A 19,858-nucleotide genomic window follows, 5' to 3' on the forward strand; every position below is an offset into this window, starting at 1 on the left:
TTAAACCCCAAGCAAAACCTCTATCAAACCACTTCAGACAACCCCAGGCAAAAAAAAAAAAAAAGGCATACCCAATTAGCCACTGCAAACTAAACCTGTGAGTTGAGTGCAAGATGCACCTGATGACAATTTATTTCTCACATTTTGATCTCAATCACAACTATAACGATAGTGTTTCATGAATTACATATTGTACAAGACACTGGCAATATCTTCAGGAAGGTTTATAAAATGCAATAATTTAGATTAATCTTATATCCCTTGCAGTCTTACAGAAAACACCAAGACTGAGCTAATTCTCTAGATTTACAAACAAGGAACAGGGGCATCTATGAATTGAAAAACTCTCCAAAGTATATAACAATGTACAGACACTATGCAAAACAAAAAACTAATGAACAGTAATAATAGATAATAATTATCCTTATGGTTGCAATATAAAATTACTGAGAATTACTGTATTTCTTGAGCTTACTGCACATTAGTTTTGCATTCACTTCCACAATGTAACAAAGTGAATTTGTAGGATATTGATACAAAGGAAATTTGCCAATTGGAAATATAGATTACCAATAACCTGGTATAAATATCTCCTACAGGAGGGTCATAAGCGCATCTAAACAACAATAATTTCAAAACCTAAGTGGTATGGCTATCTTGAAACAGATACAGGTTATTAGTGGCAGCCACAGCAATGATGTCCTCGTTTGGGTGCCAGGCCGTGTGTAGGATCTTTTTACTAAAGTCCAAGCATTCTACAGTTATGTCATCCTTCTTTCGCTTGCTCGTCATGGCGACTCGGCGAGGATGAAGTAGCTGTTTGGGCTTACTAAACTCTCGACTTGCCTCCAGGCACAAGTCATTCTTGGAATTGCGGTCAAAGATATGGAAGAAATTGTTGTATGATCCTGTCATGATGGACCTGTGAATAGAGAAACAGACTCAATATATCAACATTGACCACAGTAACTTCAATATGCAACTAATCTTGACCTAAGGCTTAGAGCAACATGTTACTGCGATTGTGAGTTCTCTAACTTTTGCTAAGATTTTCAAAATGCTGAAACCACTTATCACTTCCACCAGTCAAGTTTTGTTGTAAAGGAAACCTTTTGTACTCTTGGTCAGCACATTGCTGTGAGATTGAGTGATTGGAAGCCATCTAAGTGTAAGCCAATGAAAATATTTCAAGGTGTAAAACTTTTTATGTTTAAGATGTAGAGCAAAAACATTATTAGTTTACACATGTAATATCTGTCCAAGCTGTACTTACGAGTCACTCCCATTCCATACACATTCAAACTTGTCGAAAATGCAGTCATTCTCATAAAGAGAACACAACTTGCTCCTAAGGTAGTCATGCACATTGTACATCTCCACAGGCTGTTTCTCCATGTTAAGATCCCAAACCTTGACCGTAAGGTAATCACGGGTTATCATGTAGCGGCCACTGTGGCTGAACCTCACATCTGAGATGGACGATATGATCTCAGAGAAAAAAGACCTTGTTGCAGGGTCCTCTGGTTCCTCGAACACTAGCATAAAGAAATGGAGATATTTTTAGTAAGTGCTGGTACAGGTGCCAACATCCTAGATGGCTAGAATGCAGATAAGCCTGGTTTTGATATAATCGTAACAATCGTAAGGGTCGTAACAGTCATGCCGATGGGCAGTTAAATGGGCTACTCCTTCAAAATTATGGGGCCTGTAAACAAAAGAACATTACCTATAACGTTCAAGAGTTATGTGTTCACCTAGGAGACGACTGTTATGACCCTTACGACTGTTACAACTATATGAAAACCAGGCTTAAGGCAGCTCTGTGAATACAATCCTGCAAAAGCTCCTTACAAATCAGTAACCCTGCAACTCCAGAGTATGTTTTTCATACTCATTCACATGTGTTAGACAATTTGCTTTTGCACAAATACCTGATGGACTGTTGGCAGCTTTCTCAACGATTTATATATCTGCTTACTTTAAATGAATGCTTTAAGTTACTCTATCATGTCCTTAACTAATGATAATCATTGTGGCTGGTACAAAAATAAAATCAGAAGAAGCAGAATTCCTGAATAAAGGTGCAGGCGTACTCACACTTAGCATGGCTATCGCAGAGGGCTTGCTGCCTCATGTCACATAGTCTTACAGTTCCTTTACTGCTACTGTACACCAATGTATTACACTCTATTGGGTGGAACTCTGCTGCTGTGATCACCTCAGTCAGTTCCTCCATATTTGTGGGTTTTATATCAACAATATCTGTGTTAGGTGTTAAGATAAAATTGCCAAATTAAGAAAACCACAAATGCATACTGCTTGCAAATGTCATTTCTCATACAATTTCTTTTCAAAACCACTATACTATGTTAGAACAAGTTATTGCAATTCCAAGATATTGAAAAGGATACTGAAGCTTTGGTCATTGATTCCTATGTGCCATAAGTTGATTCTAAGATCATCAGCAGATAAATAAGTCTCCCCATCACTGTTAACAGAGATAGAGTTGATATGGTAGGTGTGTGCATTAGCGAAAACTCTCCGAGGGCTGGCTTCCACTACTAAGTCAGACGGTCTAAGGACAGGCACCCTAAGCTCTTTAATATCTCCTGGGTCACGTGGGACACCAGAGTCATCACGTAGATTGAAGTTTCCAGGTCTGCAACTACGTTCTGAGATTTTCCATAGCTTGATAGTCTTATCTGAGAAAACAAATCACAAATACAGTATGATGCATATATAGTTAATACTTAGATTGTTTTTAAAGCTGCTCTTACTACCACTACTGCTATCCTTATTATAATCGTTTAAAAAATCACTGTTTGGGTAAAGAGCCTTTGAAATGGAAATATTAATATAAAGTAATTATCAATATCTTTATTATAACCTGTGTACTATGATAACCCTATGCCACACTATTCTAAAAGTTGCCATTGTCTCAAAACTTGGTATTTCCACCTTAATGTTTTGTTGTTGTCTTTGACTAAGTTGTCATGGGCGAAGGAGCTCAAAACGTAGGAGCAACAGACAATTTATTTAGTTCACTGTGAATCCTATTTTTTATATCCAAGTTTTTTTTAATAGTTACGAGCTCAAGCATCATCAACAAAACAGACAAGACTGTTTATAATAATTTACTTAATATAAGAAACTCTTGCAGGAAAATAAATTATATTTCTTGATTTAAAACCGCTTGCTCTATGATCAATATTGTCTATTTTGTTTTTCTTTACGAGTAGTGCAAATCCCTACTCGAGCGAAACAGATAAATTGATATTTAATGGGGAAAACCACTCAGCGTTCATTTTACATACTATAAAAATAGAATTATCAATTAGTTCCAAGAGTCCAGACTGCAGTGCTTGGGGCTGTGCCCAGATAATGGCTGATTTACAGAGAATTAACCACACTACCAAACGCAGTCTTGTGTTGTTTTTTATACAAACGTATCACAAAAAAAATACCAAAAACACAATACTGAAACTGTAATCAGCAGAGAAACACAATATCAAAGCTGAAGAGGTGTTAATGTGGGTACCACCTAAGAGATTTAAAAGCTATCATTATTGAACAATATTCTGAAAGCTCCTTTGAAACATTGGAATCCGGAGTCAATCAAAGTGACAAAAAATATATTAGTATTGAAAATTTTAACGGCCTGAAAGAACGTCCCAACGTTTGTTATACAAGCGAAACTGAAGATATATTGGGTAAGAGCCATCATTCTAGAGAGAATAATGGAGATACTTGCTTCACCTATAAATTTATAGCTGTCTAAAAGAACTGCACCGATAATCTGTACAAATGTACACAATCATTTCTATGAAGAACATATTACCGCTATAATGGAAGTTCCTCTAAAATATACCAAATAGCTTTTAAACAAACTTACCGTTCGTGGAAAGCAAGAAATGTGAGGCATTCTGCCGTTTCAACCATTTTATCTTGTTAATTTTTTCCTCGATTTCCAAGCTTTTGAGGTAATCGAACTCTGGCTCATGACTTTGAAACGTACTGTATACGGAGTATTCTCCATAATGCGGGGACTCTTTGCTAACCTGAAAATACAAGCATTAAAAAAACTAAAAGTTAAGCAATCTATGTTGTGTCATGAAGTAAATCAAGCGTTTGTTTTCTGACAACTTACAACGTCCTCCTTTTGAAAGATGACAATTCGACCTCCCTTGTCACCGGTCGCTAGCAGTTCGCCATCATGATTAAATTCAACAGTAGAAATAATATCGGCTGAAAAAACACAAAAACAAATCTCAAAAAGGGTAACATAGAAGAAGTCTTATTTTATCAGCTTCTACCATCGGCATACTCCAGTGGGGATGATCTACGATTCATCATGGATGTGTATCGGCACCACCGTAACGAATTGAAAGGTGGATGGCGCAAATAAATTTAAAATATTGAGTTTTACCTTCAGTGACATCTTCTTCTATGGTTCCTTTAACCTGGGAAAAGCACCATTGTACCCCTCCATTATCTGTAATGGCAAATCATAAACCACAAGTTAGCCTTACACCCAGTTTTACTCGTCGGCGAAGAAGAGCTTCCGTTAGAGAAAGTTGGAGCCCCTTACCAACTGCCATCCCTTTAACGAAAAAACGCACATGAACCCGACCTTGGAAAATATATATAGAATCAATATATCAGCAGGAATTGAATGGATGATAATTTTACGGCCGAGATGGCCATGGATTGAGACACTACATCTATCTTCGTCTCAAAATCCAACATGGACGATAGTAGGAGAAATGTGACGTCACGAAATTCAAGGCCCTAATATGCCAAATATGAGCATGATCACCATATTTGGAACTCCCCAGGGGCTGAAGAGATGTTCAAATTCTGCGCGCCAAATATTTTGGAGCCGCCGCTCGCGTTTCGGACAGACTATTTGATATTTGACGGGGAATGTGGCAGTTTTTTTTTTGCTCGTTTTTTTTTCCGGACAGTTTTTTTGTTCGATTTTTTTTTCCCGAAGGTTGTGTTTTTTTTGTTTGCCAGTAGCCTTGCCCCCCCTGTCAAATATCAAATAATTCGTCCCTTATATAGTCAGTCGTCTCTTTTTTCGATTTAATTCGTGAGGTCAAGGTCAGGGAACTACTGAATAGAAGTGCCAATATCAGCTTGTGGCTCGAAGAATCACCGCAAATGAAACAAGATGCCAGAACGGGAGAGATGTAATTTTTTCCTGCTCTTTATATTTCATAGCCGTCGCAGACCACGAATTATTGGGGGGGGGGGGGGGGGGGGGCACGATACAGAAACAAGAAAACATTGGGGGCACAGCCACGCCCCTAATGGTCATCTCATCTCATTGGGGGGGGGGGGGGTAGTGCCCGCATTGGCTCCACCCCCTGCTACGGCCCGTGAATTTTCGCATATGAACCAGTTAAGAACGCATTTTTTTTTTCTCTTGGGAATTTCGCGCTTCTTGGTTTCCTTGTTCGTTGTTTTTTTTCTCACAGCGCCTTCCCCTGTAAGGCAAGGGCCCGAAAATTGCGCCTTCCAATCGCCACTTCCGTTCCGCAGCCTGTTATTTTGCTGGCTGGGAAAATGTTAGATCCCTCGATTGCTGGGAAAAAAATTTGGGGGGTAGAAATTTGATGCTTGTGAAAAAAAAATCATCCCGATCGGTTATACCGGGCAATTATTCATGTGCTAAAATGCCTAACCACTGTTGGCTGGGAAAAAAGTTCTTACCAATGCTGGGAAAAAGGATGAGAAAATATTTTTCCCAGCGATTTTTAAAATGAATATTTTTGAAATCAGAACATATTCAAACGACGAAATATGGCATTTTAATTAACCGTGTTTCGGGAAGGGGGACTCGTTGTATGCCCTTGTCTGTTCCCGGCGCATACACCCATAATCATAAATGATAATGTTGTCAGTGCAAATGGCACCGAATGGCAATTGCAAATGGCAGTTCTAAGACAGAAACTGTATCATGGGTTTCGCTATATTTCTACCAAATACAGGAGAATGGTAAAAAAACGACAACCCATTAAATGTATGGCTTTTGTATCGCTGAAGTTTTTTTATCACCTTTATTATTTGTACGAATAATTAGTACCCAGAACCACCTTTTGGTCGTAGAACTGCCATTTGGCATTTGCCATTCGCCGTTTGCATTGTTAACGTTTCTTGGAATAAGTGTATAATATCTAAAAAATATGGTGAGATGAGGTAAATTGGTAAATTTCGCATACTCAAACAAATAAAAAGAAATCAAGGGGATGGGGGATTTCGACCCTAGATAACTTCCATTCATTGTAAGATAATTTCCGACCCTCTGGTGTAAGGGGGTGCGAATGGACTCTGGGCACCAGCTCCACCCTAACGGCGTTTTTGTGATCCTCATTATATACAATTTATTGGCGGTGGGCAGTCAAAAGGAGCAATCACCCTACACACCAGGGTGTCATCACTCTTCACACCACACACCAGGGTGTCATCACTCTTCACACCACACACCAGGGTGTCATCACCCTACACACCAGGGTGTCATCACTCTTCACACCACACAACAGGTTGTCATCACTCTTCACGCCACACACCAGGGTGTTATCACCCTACACACCACACACCAGGGTGTCATCACCCTACACACCAGGGTGTCATCACTCTTCACACCACACACCAGTGTCATCACTCTTCACACCACACACCAGGGTGTCATCACTCTTCACACCACACACCAGGGTGTCATCACTCTTCACACCACACACCAGGGTGTCATCACTCTTCACACCACACACCAGGGTGTCATCACCCTACACACCACACACCAGGGTGTCATCACTCTTCACACCACACACCAGGGTGTCATCACTCTTCACACCACACAACAGGGTGTCGTCACCCTACACACCACACACCAGGGTGTCATCACCCTACACACCAGGGTGTCATCACTCTTCACACCACACACCAGGGTGTCATCACCCTACACACCACACACCAGGGTGTCATCACTCTTCACACCACACACCAGGGTGTCATCACTCTTCACACCACACAACAGGGTGTCGTCACCCTACACACCACACACCAGGGTGTCATCACCCTACACACCAGGGTGTCATCACTCTTCACACCACACACCAGGGACGGATCTTGCTTTTCGCTAAAGGGGGGGTTTGGTTCAGTGACAAAGGGGATGGGGGTATTTTTTTGTTACACATGGCTATCTGGTAGCCCAAAGGGGTGTTAAACCCCTTAAACCCTTCCCCTAGATCCGCTACTGCACACCAATGGGCTATTACTCTTCACACCAAACACCAAATGGGCCATCATTCTTCACACCACACACAAATGGGCTATAACCCTTCTTACCACACACCAATGGACCATCACTCTTCACACCACACAACCCAAACTATTTGTATAACCGTCATTCAACCTGGATGCATTTTTAACTGTCTTTATTGTTTATTTTCCCTTTCTACACATCGCGTATTCCACTATTATCTAAGTCCACGCATGCACCATCTAAATCCATGCGTACATAACTGTGTCCCTTTATTGTCGACTTGAGAAGCCTGGCGCCATCTCTACGCTCTGCAAAATAACAAGACTGTCCTTTTAAATTCTTTCTTGTTCAAATGTCGATTGTTTTAAATCTCAGCTGAAAACGCACCTTTTTAAAATGGTATATCAGGGGCGTAGACAGAGGGGTGGCCCAGTTTTGTATTGTAAAGCGCTCATAACAGCGATGTATGAGTGCTGTTGGTAATGTTTCGAACCAAACGACACTCTGAATTAACGATCTCCGACTTTCTTCTCCCTTTATTCGAATCAGCTCTCTATCTCTCCACAATCTGTCTTACAATCCCTCACGAGTTCACCCCGTGCCTGGTACAATGATACCCGATCCTATTACTAATTACATATTGCATAATTGGTGATCATAAACTAATAATTTTAACAACTTCCGGTACACAGAAACGGAACTTCCGGAACACACTCCCCCCCCCCCCCCCCCCCCCCCTTGAGTCTTAGGAGTCAAGCAAAGCCCCGATCGCGATTCTATTTTGCGCGTGAAATGCTGCGGCTCGAGTGGACCTGGCTCTGGTATGCACGCTCCTGTCCGCGCACTCACTGTCCGCGCATTCACTGTCGAGTCCGCGCACCTAACTTCTATGGGGTAGAGTCTCTTGACTGGTCTGTCCAGGCGAGATGGCTTGCCCTTCTTGACAAGTCTAACTTGCGCTCCTCTCACTACGTCATCTCTGCCCTTGATCAACTTCTCTACTACCGCCATCTTTCGCATTGTCTGACACTATCAGCGTTGGAGCTCCCTTCCTGGCTGCAAACCTTCTAAGGCATCTCCTGAAAGTACAAGCCTCTAAATCTACCACTAAATCGAGATATAATGCCCGTGTCACGCAACACGAGAAAAGTGCAACATGCGCCTTCTGCATCATACATGTACTACTCTTGTAATAGAGAGGACCTGTAAAGTCTACTCCTACTTTGGAGAATGGCTCTGCCTGCGTGACTCTAAAGCCTGGTAAATCCGCCACGGGAGGCGTTGCGTATGCCCTGCCTTCTAGCTTCTTACACGTGACACACCTATGCACTATCTTTTTCACAACTTGTCTACCTTTCGGAACCCAGAACCTTGTCCGCAACTGCGCTAAGGTGCCGCTAACACCACTGTGGTGTAACTTACTATGGCAGTCTAGTATAACCAGCTCTGTCAGCCTGTGATCTCTAGGTAATATTATGGCAGTCTAGTATAACCAGCTCTGTCAGCCTGTGATCTCTCGGTAATATTATGGGCATTCTAGTATAACCAGCTCTGTCAGCCTGTGATCTCTCGGTAATATTATGGGCATTCTAGCGTCTGTCGCAAGCTCGGAATTACCCAGTCTCCCTCTGCACCTAAGTATGCCTTCTACTAAATCTAGCTGCTTGGTCAGCTGATTAAACGTCGCTTGTTGCGTCAAGTCTACTTGCGCTGATTTTATCCACTCTAGCTCTGCATTCGTCATCTCCTCTCTAGATAACCTGCCTGTCATCCTGTCTTCTACTTTCTCTGCCCTAACATTGTGCACGAATCTCCGAACATACGCTGTTACCTTGAACAACTTGCTACAATTACTGAAATTGTTAGGGTTGATTACACTAGATATGTCACTCTTCGGTACTCTGGTGTTGACTACCATACTTACAGTGCCCTTCTCCTCTTCCGCCCCAGCTGGCGTTCTCTCTATATGTAATGCTGGCCATCCCTGTTCGGGACCAGTCAGCCAGTGTGGGCCATTCCACCACAGTGCACTACTCTTGAGGTTAGACTTGGACTTCACGTATAACTCATACGCCTCTTCCGGGGTGTTACTCCCTGTCACCAAGTCATCTACATAAAAACTGTTGACTAACATCTCTACAAACTCAGGATCTATCTCTTTAAACTTCACGAGGTGGTGCCTCAAGGTTCCATTCAATAAAAATGGCGAGGCGTTCAGACCAAACACCACTCTACAAAACCGGTATACCTTGATTACGGAATCCTCCATTCTCGGGTCCTCTGGGAATAAGAATCGTAAACAATCTCGGTCTCCAGGGTCGACTTCGATATTCAAGAAAGCCTTCTAGATATCTGCTATGAGGGCTACCCTGTGGAGACGGAATCTCAGCAACACATTAAATAGGAGGGGGTTGAGAGACGGTCCAACGTGTAAACAGTCGTTGAGCGACACGCCTTTTTTACCTGTCTTCGCCGACGCATCATAGATCACTCTTACCGGTGTACTAGTAGCAACATTCCTACGCACTACCGCTCTATGTGGTAAGTAATGGATCTTGTTACCATCTTCTAACGCATGAACCGGCTCTATCACTCCCGACTCTAACTGACCCTTGATTACTGCCTCGTACTGGTCTGGCACTTCTGGCTCTTGCCTAAGCTTTCTCATTGTGCCATGAAGGCGTCCTAGGCTGTTTTCGTAATTAGTAGGTAACGATCTGTGGTTGACCTTCCACGGTAACTTAACCGAATACCTCTCTCCATTGAAACAAATGTTATCCAGAAATTCTTCCTGTACTCCCTGTGTCTCTCTAATACCTAGGGTCTCTAAATCCCACAGTCTCGCTATCTCACTCTCCAAACTCTCTGATTGCTCTGCTGACCGGTCTTGGACTAACAAATTAGCCTGTACTATCTGTACATTCTCTACACATTCACTATCTACTGTCATAGGGCCTGACAATACTAACTCTGTCTCTATGGCAACATATCAACTTAGCACCCTCCATAATGCACCCACAGGCGCAAGGTGCAGTGATAGACACTGGTGTTAACTTGAAATCAAGTGAAGTGAGCATAGCGTATGTATGATAAGCCTTTATGGTGTGCCAAGAATATGCGATGCGCATATCCACTGTACAGCCCAGTGATACAGATTTGCTGCGCTGCATGTAATGCGGGTTCGATCTAAGTAATCATTTACTTATCTCCTTCCATTATGCATTTTATGGGCGGCCGAGCCGAAGTGATATATGAATGTACCACGAGATGAAGAAGGTGACGTACACGTGATGTGCAGTTAATGCACACGTGATGTGCACATGACTGGGCATTTGATATAAAATTGTATAGGTGATCAAGATGTGATATTTACTTACTTGTCTCCTCCCACAATACATCCCCTAGGGGTGAGACATTTGCAGGTTTCCGAGACTACGAAAAAAAAGTAAGTCTTTGTGTAAATAAACATGTGTATTGCTGTGTAGGTTTTGTGTCATAGAACATTGTACCTTTGTCGTGAGGAAATCCGAAATTGTGTCCCATTTCGTGAGCCATCGCTACATAAGGACCGTTTACGTTTGTCAACCACTAAAAAAATAAAGAAATGTTAGCAATTATTTTCTGAATATATTTTATTGCTGTATCGTAAAGGTGTGAAAAAGTGCGTAATAGCTATTTTTAATAACCAAGATCTGGACAAGATGTCCGATGGATTCTAAAAATTATAAAATAACTTCGAGACACTTGTCCTATTAATTGCTGCTGATCTCGGCCCGCACATCCCATTTCCGCAAGCCATGCCAACCACTCCGTTCAACCAGCCTTTATGACTAATAATATAAAGAATGTCTGGGTCAGACTGGGTCAAAAAAATTAATTTCTGAGGTTGAGGCGTTATTCGCGCCCTTATCTCGGCACACTCTCGTAATGACCTCGGCACACTGTCTTAACGACCTCGGCACACCGTAACGACCTCGGCACACTGTCTTAACGACCTCGGCACACCGTCTTAACGACCTCCTCACACCGTCTTAACGACCTCGGCACACCCTCGAAATGACCTCGGCACACCCTCGTAATGACCTCGGCACAATCTTGTAATGACCTCGGCACACTCTCTTAATGACCTCGGCACACTCTCTTAATTACCCCTGCAAACCCTCTTAATGACCTCGGCACACTCTCTTAATTACCCCTGCAAACCCTCTTAATGACCTCGGCACACTCTCTTAATTACCCCTGCAAACCCTCTTAATGACCTCGGCACACTCTCTTAATTACCCCTGCAAACCCTCTTAATGACCTCGGCACACTCTCTTAATTACCCCTGCAAACCCTCTTAATGACCTCGGCACACCCTCGTAATGACCTCGGCACACTCTCTTAATTACCCCTGCAAACCCTCTTAATGACCTCGGCACACCCTCGTAATGACCTCGGTACACTCTCGTAATGACCTCAGCACACTCTGGATACGCCATGGACATATGCCTTGGGCTGGTGAGCAAGGCCTGGAACAACTTAATAAACTAGTCTGATGAAGTGGTCGTTGCCAACAAATGGCTAGCCGACCTGATGGGAAAACCTGAGGGAATAAGCGTTGTCTTGGAGATTGCTACATGAGCTGACTTGAGAAAGTGAGCCTTGTCATGGAGATTGCTAAATAAGCTGACCTGAGAGAGTGAGCGTTGTCATGGAGATTGCTTAATAAGCTGACCTGAGAGAGTGAGCGTTGTCATGGAGATTGCTAAATAAGCTGATCTGAGAGAGTGAGCGTTGTCATGGAGATTGCTTAATAAGCTGACCTGAGAAAGTGAGCGTTGTCATGGAGATTGCTAAATAAGCTGACCTGAGAAAGTGAGCGTTGTCATGGAGATTGCTAAATAAGCTGATCTGAGAAAGTGAGCGTTGTCATGGAGATTGCTAAATAAGCTGACCTGAGAAAGTGAGCGTTGTCATGGAGATTGCTAAATAAGCTGACCTGAGAAAGTGAGCGTTGTCATGGAGATTGCTAAGTAAGCTGATCTGAGAAAGTGAGCGTTGTCATGGAGATTGCTAAATAAGCTGATCTGAGAAAGTGAGCGTTGTCATGGAGATTGCTAAATAAGCTGACCTGAGAAAGTGAGCGTTGTCATGGAGATTGCTAAATAAGCTGATCTGAGAAAGTGAGCGTTGTCATGGGGGATATAGGGACTGACGTGTTTCTCCAGGTATTCCCTGAACTTGCCGAGCTCCTGCCCAGCATCTGACTGTCGCTCCCATCGGTCGCGGCCGTCGGTCCATATCTCAATGTGCTTCATGACTATGCGGATATTGATGCGCTGGTATATCTGGAAGACCACAAGTATGCAAAAAAAACAAATTGAAATTTTACGTGTACAAATGACAAACACCTATTAAGCGACAGCAGCAGACAACACTGTTATCTGATATGAGCAATTGCAGCATAAATGGCGGCACGTTTAGTATTTATACTATTATTCTGTTGTTTGTGACGATTATACTTGTGGGGCAAGTGCTCTATCCCCCCCCCCCCCCCTAAGGTCAGCCACGCCCTTGTGACACTCTTTAATACGAAGTTGCTGAGAGTTTAAATCCCAATATCACAATGAAGTGCAATGCTATGATCTTGTCTGTAGTGGTTTTACGGGTGTAAGAACTGATTGGCTCGATTCTGATTGCGCCAGGAAAACCTGCTCTTACCGCGTCCACGGCGTTGCATAAAGCGATGACTTTGTCTGTAGTTATTTTAATAACCTGAAGAAGGCAGGTATTGGCCTGCCGAAATATCGTTCTAAAAAACATAAATCTGCGTTGTTGTCGACTTTTTCTTTTAAAGGTTTTATTAATTAATCAACTGTCGACGCAGACCACAAGGTCCGACGCACACCAGCAGATAGAGGCTGCCCGGTGGTTTCTTCCTACGTTTTTATTTTAATGTAATTGTACTTCTGGTACTAAAAGAGAAATTTATCAAAAAGCTATCAGACATGTAAGGCAATTCTATGACTGAAGGTGAGATGCTTAGATAATTGATTGATTTACTTACAACAACGCTATCGACGACGAGCAAGACCTCATTACACCGCGTTAAAAATCATCGGATATTGTTACGCAATCGACCGGAAGTAAACTGTGACAATGCGGCTTTAATCTGATATTATCAAGTCGTGAGATACAATAATCAAGGTTCAACACAGCAGTTCTAAAGTTATAGTATCTGATATATATCAGTAATTAGATGGACTTTCTATGTGTAAATCTTGTGATATTATCAAGTCATGATAATCTAGGTTCAACATGGCAGTTCTAAGGGTATAAGATCTGAAAATATCAGAAATTAGATTTGTGAGCTTTGTTATAATATCGACTTAATATCTGATACTAAAACCCTGTGAAGAAATATCTGATTTATATCCGATTTTAGATAAATGTGGACTTTAAAAGCACACTAGCATACACACATTGGCACCAGTCGGATAGTTTGGCTATCCGACGGAGTTTTAGACTAGCCAAGGTCGCATGCGTGATCCGCACAATTGGCATCACGCTAGCCCGGTCGCATCTCTAGATCCCACATGGATCTAAGCTGTGGTTTAAAACACTTCGTTCGAGTCGAAATCGCCCTGCAGTTTTTTTGCCGATGAAGTTTAACTGAGGCAAACCGGCTATGCCATGATGACGAGTCCTAATAAGGACGATCCAACAGCTGTCCATGGTTGCCGAACTGTGCTAGCGATTGTGCCACCGAGTGTGCTAGCGTCCCGTCTTGGCCCGACTGGTGCCAATGTGTGTATGTTAGTGTGCTTCTAAAGTTCCGATTTTAGATGAGTGATAAATATCGTATAAATATTAAAGAGCCAGAAAAGTTCGATATCGCGCCTTTATGATGAAAGGGGGTGATATTGGTGAGACTTATAATTATAATGTACGACATTACTTACTTGAGACCACTGCAAGTGTCAAAAACCGCCATCGAGTCGGTTACACCTCGAATGGTGCCCTGGTAACGACAATGATCCGGGAGACCTGGGAACGAAAATCAAACGAAAAATTGTGACTCGCAGCGAAAGGGGGAATGGAAATTAAAGCAAACACTGGAGATCTGAGAATAAGCGCTTTGGATACTTAAGAGAAAATATAAAAATTTACTAATTATTCCTATTATTATTAGACTGGGTGTTTGGGGGGGGGTCGAGGGAAATTTGGCACTCAATACCTTTTTCAAACCAAAATATGCCAAAATAAACGAGAGATTTAGGTTAGCCTTCGCGCTCACAAGTTCACCACTATTTTTTAAAAAAGGCTTATAAAGCTTCGTTAGTTGGGTACAAACACAAGTAAAGGTTTACAGGTTTGTGCAAAAAAAATATGTTTTCTTTTAACTTACTTGTTCCTCTTGGTGTCCAGAATCATGTCTTTTTTAAATGCCCTGAGGAAGGAGATTGCTTCGTGTCCGTTCTATGTCGACCGCAAAAAGGATCATCGGTACAACGATGTTGTATTTTGTTTCGTACGCTAACAGGCTAATATGAACTTGTATATAATAGCTGATTCAGAAGGGATCACTTTCATATTTTGTACGTAACATGTATATGATAGTATAGCTAATTCAGAATGGATCACCGGTACCTACCTCAGTAGCCGTGGAGAGGTCTCTTCTATCACGACGCGCGTGAAGCCTTTCAGGATAGATTACCTCTGAACTCGACCTAGCGGCTCGTGCAGAGAATAAACAGCGCAAACCAACCAGCGATACTAGAAGCCGAGAAATGAGGGTACAACGAACCCAAGAAAATTTAAATACCACAACATCAGGTCCCTTAGGAATACTTTTAAACATTAAAAATACGACAAAGGAAACGCAAAAGTTTTGGATTTAAAGTTGAATTGGCTTTTTTTTTTACAAAGGAACAAAAGTTATTTAGATTAAAGTAAACTAAGTTAGAGAAACAATCATGAAGGAACAATAGATTGCGTTGATGGATTTCTAGGCATTATAACCTAAAATGAGAAATGTCGGAAAAACTAAGATTTTAGGTTAAATTCTTTGGCATGATATCCGATATTGACCGCGTAAGATGGTACACATTAACACTTGGCCATGACATGACTCCGAAAAAGCCTTAATTTTATCAAGTCTATCTTTTGGCTGTTTTCGGTACAACAAAGCCAGCCCCCATTCTCAAACACTTATTTACCGCCATTGCGCAATTGTGCCATAAAGTTGAAGGAGAAAAAAAATATGAATTTCAAATTTTCCAATAAAAAAGCAGGAACCAACCAACCAACCTTCGCTTGCTCCGACTTTCGTCACAATGCAAGCCCCAAAAAAAAAGTTATTATATATTGCTGTCTCGCCTTTATCGGCTTATTTTTACACGTTATAACAAAGAGTTATAAATACATTTCTTTATTTGAATTGGCCTTAAAAGCTTGATACCCACTGTTTACCAACAAAAAGAAAATACAGAAAGGCCGCATTCATCACCTAGACTACTTGCATTGGAAGCCTTTTTTTTAGGAACGTCTAATTTTTTACTTAAGGCTGAGCCGTTCTTACGTTTGGAGCAATTTAAGGCTGTAGTTCTTAACGATTTTCTTGAATTTTAGTGTATATGAAAATATAATACCCAATAAATTATAAGGCAAGAATTACAGAAATGATCCATGTTGTTATTATGAACAAACCTTAATTCTGCATTTAAGAACGCTTCAGACTAAAAAGGCAAAAATTTTCTGCTATCTGAGCCTTGACATTTTCATTATTTGGTGAAATTTCAGGCTGGACGTTCTTATAAAAATGTTATTATAAAAAAAAGAGTGTATTAAATAACGTCTGTAAAGATTTAGAGCATTATTGTAACCGTCCTAGTACATTCTTGCAATATTACCTCGACTTAGTGATAATCCTAACAGCACATATATTCCATTTACTTAGTAATGATTCTACCAACCTACAGGGCGGTGGCGGGGGGTGCGTGGAAGGGGATCGGCTCTCTCCCTAATATTTTCTAAATGTTTCTGTATCGCCCCCTTTCAATATTTAGAGAACTGGTACAGCCCTGACCTATTATATTTTTTTGGGATATTACTTCATAATATACTCCTACCGTCCTATTATGATTCTTGCAACATATTACATTTGCTTGGGATATTTAATTATAATCGTGCCTTCCCAGTATCTTTATAATATACTCCTACCGTTCTATCATGACATATTATATCGACTTGGATATTATTATATGATACCTGAATGAGGTATTAAAAAATAACATAAATATGAATAAAAATGATATTTAAGGTTGCTACTAAACTGGTATTAAAACCTTTGCCCTGGTGCTACACGAAAATTTCACCGCTCTCAGCCAATCAGAATCGAGAAATTTTTTCATGTATATTATTATGAAGGTAATTTTATTCTGTGTTTTAGAGCGCATCCACGATTTTCACGTACTGCTATCTGAGCCTCTGCCTGTTTTGAAAATGTTTTATAAGATGAGTAGTAGATCGTAAGCTGAAGATTGTTATATAAGTGGTTCTTCTTCAAGAAAGAGTGCATCCCCGACTCGTAATATAACTGTAGTCTTGAAGAAGAAAAAAAATCATTCCTTATATTTAATGAAACTAAGTAACAAGATACTTGGGACTTACTAACCCCACCCCAACCCCCAACCCCTTTGGCCAATTGAGCTTATTTTTCTATTTTATTTCTCTATCTGGGCTTCGCAAATGTCGTGAACTTCAATTGAGCTGAGATCGAAAGCAAGCAAGGTAAAGGTAATTCATATTACATTTCGACTTATTTTTGTGGTCTTTCCACCCGTAAAGTACTCATCAAAAGAGCTCTTTGAAGTGATTCATTGGGCGGCATCACATGGCAAGGCGCGCAGTGTATTAGACCGGCGTGCAATAGCGTGCCCTAATTGTCATGAACCTTGGCGTCGAAAAACCCTAGTTTTCCTTCAATATCTGACAAAATGAATAGGACATCCGTGCTGAAGATGAGGATGTCTAGTACCTGTGTGCCGAATAATGTGGAGTTTCGGGAAAGTAGCAGATTACATACGTGCAACTAGCAATACCCGAGGCTCAACTGAAAATTTGACATGTAACTTGTTTGTTTAATTACCTGTACAGATATATACATATGTACAGGTAATTAAACAAACAAGTTTTGAGTGTCTTTTGTTTTGTTCACTTTCGGCGCACCGATATATTTAACATGTTTGATAATATGATATAGTTTGATAATCTAGTATAGTTATTCAGTGCTTACGAGAAAAGCCAGAATTATTTGCTTTCAGAAAAGGTTTCGTTTCATTTAAATATTTTATTGACGTGAGCAGTCTTTTCTGATTTTCTTTGTTTGATATTTTTGTTTTGAATTTTCCACCCAGAAAGGTAACTTGATTGTATACCTTCGTCGTCTTTCTATTTCTTGTAGGTCATTTGCAAGACCTCATTAAAGTCCTAGTAGGATGACAAATAGACATCACGGTCGTTGTTATAAATGCTCAAGCGCGACATCATACCTTCGCAGACATCAGAACAACGAGCTGCTCTAAATATATCGTATACATTCTGCCAATAAATACGAAAAGCCCAAATAGTCGTGTTCGTAAACCAGAAGAATGAATACAATTCACCAAAAACTGGAATTCGACTCTGCCAAATTTTCGTCTTTAATAAGACTTCTTCAGGGCAGACTCAAGTCAAGTCATTCTGCCGATATATCTCCAGAGTTACAGATCCCAGATCCTCCTCTGTTCCCCGAAAGCCATCCCTCAAGTTGCTCTTGTCTTCCGGGACAGCCTGCCGCGTAGAATACGCCACCATCCTGCCAAGCAATGTTTGACAAGATATCGAGCCTCGAAAGCGATAGCATCGTCATCAGCCCCTAGTTTAGCAAAAGGCTTCTGATCATTTAGACCCAGCGCCGATTACCTATCTATTTAGCTCACTCCACATTACGCATGGTGAAGGCGTGTCTTTTGTGTCTGAGAACGTCGTGTTATCTAACCCGGTTGCCTTTAACTTATCGCTGTTTTCCGTTTTCCATTTTCGGGCACGCTTTAGCTTAGTTGAATTGAATTGAATCGATTATACCTATGCTGTGATGATAAAAAGCACCATTAATCTGGGGGCGACGGCATCACCAATTTAAACGTTACAAAGTTATCGGTAAGCACCCCAGCTTAGGAAAACTTCGCCATTCAGGTTATTTTATTTTAAGCCTCCAAAGACAAAGAAATATCCCTAGGATACTTCAAAAATTTATTCACATTCCAATTAATCAATTTTTCATCTATCGTCTGAATTCTTTTTCAGCCGCTTCAAAACAATGTAGATGCATTTCAATCTGATTCAATCTGATTTTAGCGATGAATATTCTCATTCCTTACATTTGCATGCACCTGCTCCTCCGGTCAAAATTACAAAAAAATCCGTTTTTTTACTCAAATCGTTTACGGCTTTAAAACAAAACAATAAAGATGAATCGCTAGATCATATTATGTATATCGTGATTGAACTAAAAATAGAACTTTCACTTCCGGTCAAAATGACCGCCATTTTATGATACCAAAAAGACCTGGTTTTCACTCGAAATCAAGAATGGCTCTACATCACATATTTATTACCATGATAACAGCTATGCTTCCTGAAAATTTGGTGATTAAAACAGCAAGTAAACAATTCGACCTAAAATCTGCACATATCTGTCACTATTGAGTAGACATACACTTTCTTGTTTTAGAGCGTCTCTGAGATTTTACCAAATTTTAAGGCTGAGGTAGCAGAAAAATATTGTTTTGTTAGTGTGGTGCGTTCTTAAATGTAGACATCAAATCGTGTTCATAAAAACAACCCTAAATAAATGTTATTGCTATTGATTATTTGTGTAATTCGTTATCTTTTTAACTAGTGGTCATCTGTGAAGCATTGAAGTACAGTCAATGGTCTTTTTTTACACGAAACCCCCCCCCCCCCCAACCCTTGTCCAAAATGTAAAACAATATGAATTTCAGTAGTTCGTACTATCGGCGTATTAGTTTTTCTTGTTAGTTTTTATCGCTGGCCACTCTCGATGCCCCTTCTTTAGGCGTCGCCATAGCAACAGTCTTTGCCATCCTGGGTCGTCATTCAACTCTTGTATTAAGTCGGAAAAGGGGTCCTTTAGTCTTACCCGACATTTATATTTTGCTGCTTTTACTTTTAGTTTGGATATAAACTTCACTTAAGCTTTCTGAATATTGTGTATTAGTAGGTCCCATTATATCTTACATCACACTCTTTTTTTAGAACGTCTAATTTTTCTTTGGGGCTTGGCCGTTCTTATTTTTGGAGCATTTTTAAAGCCAAAAATGTCATACATTTTAGTATATAAAAATCTAATTATTTTAGTATATAAGAATGGAAAAGAATGGAAGAGAATAACACAAATTATTACAAGCACCACACTAACAAAACAATATTTGCTGCCATCTGAGCCTCGACAAGTTTCTAGCTTGTTTTTAGAGTTTGGTGAATTCTCAGGCTGAACGTTTTATTAAGAAGGTTCTTATAAAAGTGTATCAAAAAAGTCATGTC

General features: G+C 40.7%; 3 protein-coding genes across 3 annotated transcripts; all 3 read right to left on the reverse strand.

The window, feature by feature from the left end:
• Positions 1-98: 98 nt before the first annotated feature.
• Positions 99-4,772, reverse strand: LOC5505410 (serine/threonine-protein phosphatase 2A 55 kDa regulatory subunit B beta isoform). Its single transcript, XM_001626178.3, has 8 exons — positions 4,589-4,772; positions 4,427-4,492; positions 4,148-4,245; positions 3,893-4,058; positions 2,412-2,702; positions 2,098-2,262; positions 1,274-1,535; positions 99-922 (listed from the first exon to the last, which is right to left on the reverse strand). The coding sequence occupies exons 1-8, from the start codon at positions 4,596-4,598 to the stop codon at positions 640-642; spliced, it is 1,341 nt and encodes a 446-aa protein (XP_001626228.1). The 5' UTR covers positions 4,599-4,772; the 3' UTR covers positions 99-639.
• A 2,650-nt stretch (positions 4,773-7,422) lies between these two features.
• On the reverse strand, positions 7,423-15,636 carry LOC116613162. Its single transcript, XM_048728898.1, is given in 8 exon segments — positions 7,423-7,575; positions 10,645-10,699; positions 10,777-10,855; positions 12,381-12,660; positions 14,208-14,296; positions 14,498-14,556; positions 14,658-14,728; positions 14,904-15,636. Coding segments are annotated over 7 exon segments (816 nt in total). The 5' UTR covers positions 15,111-15,636; the 3' UTR covers positions 7,423-7,575; positions 10,645-10,668.
• LOC125568078 lies at positions 8,018-10,634 on the reverse strand. The gene is made up of 2 exons (XM_048729449.1): positions 8,827-10,634; positions 8,018-8,721 (listed from the first exon to the last, which is right to left on the reverse strand). The coding sequence occupies exons 1-2, from the start codon at positions 9,534-9,536 to the stop codon at positions 8,241-8,243; spliced, it is 1,191 nt and encodes a 396-aa protein (XP_048585406.1). The 5' UTR covers positions 9,537-10,634; the 3' UTR covers positions 8,018-8,240.
• Positions 15,637-19,858: the final 4,222 nt, after the last annotated feature.

This window comes from Nematostella vectensis, chromosome 6, assembly GCF_932526225.1.
Source record: "Nematostella vectensis chromosome 6, jaNemVect1.1, whole genome shotgun sequence".
Taxonomy (NCBI): Eukaryota; Metazoa; Cnidaria; class Anthozoa; order Actiniaria; family Edwardsiidae; genus Nematostella; species Nematostella vectensis.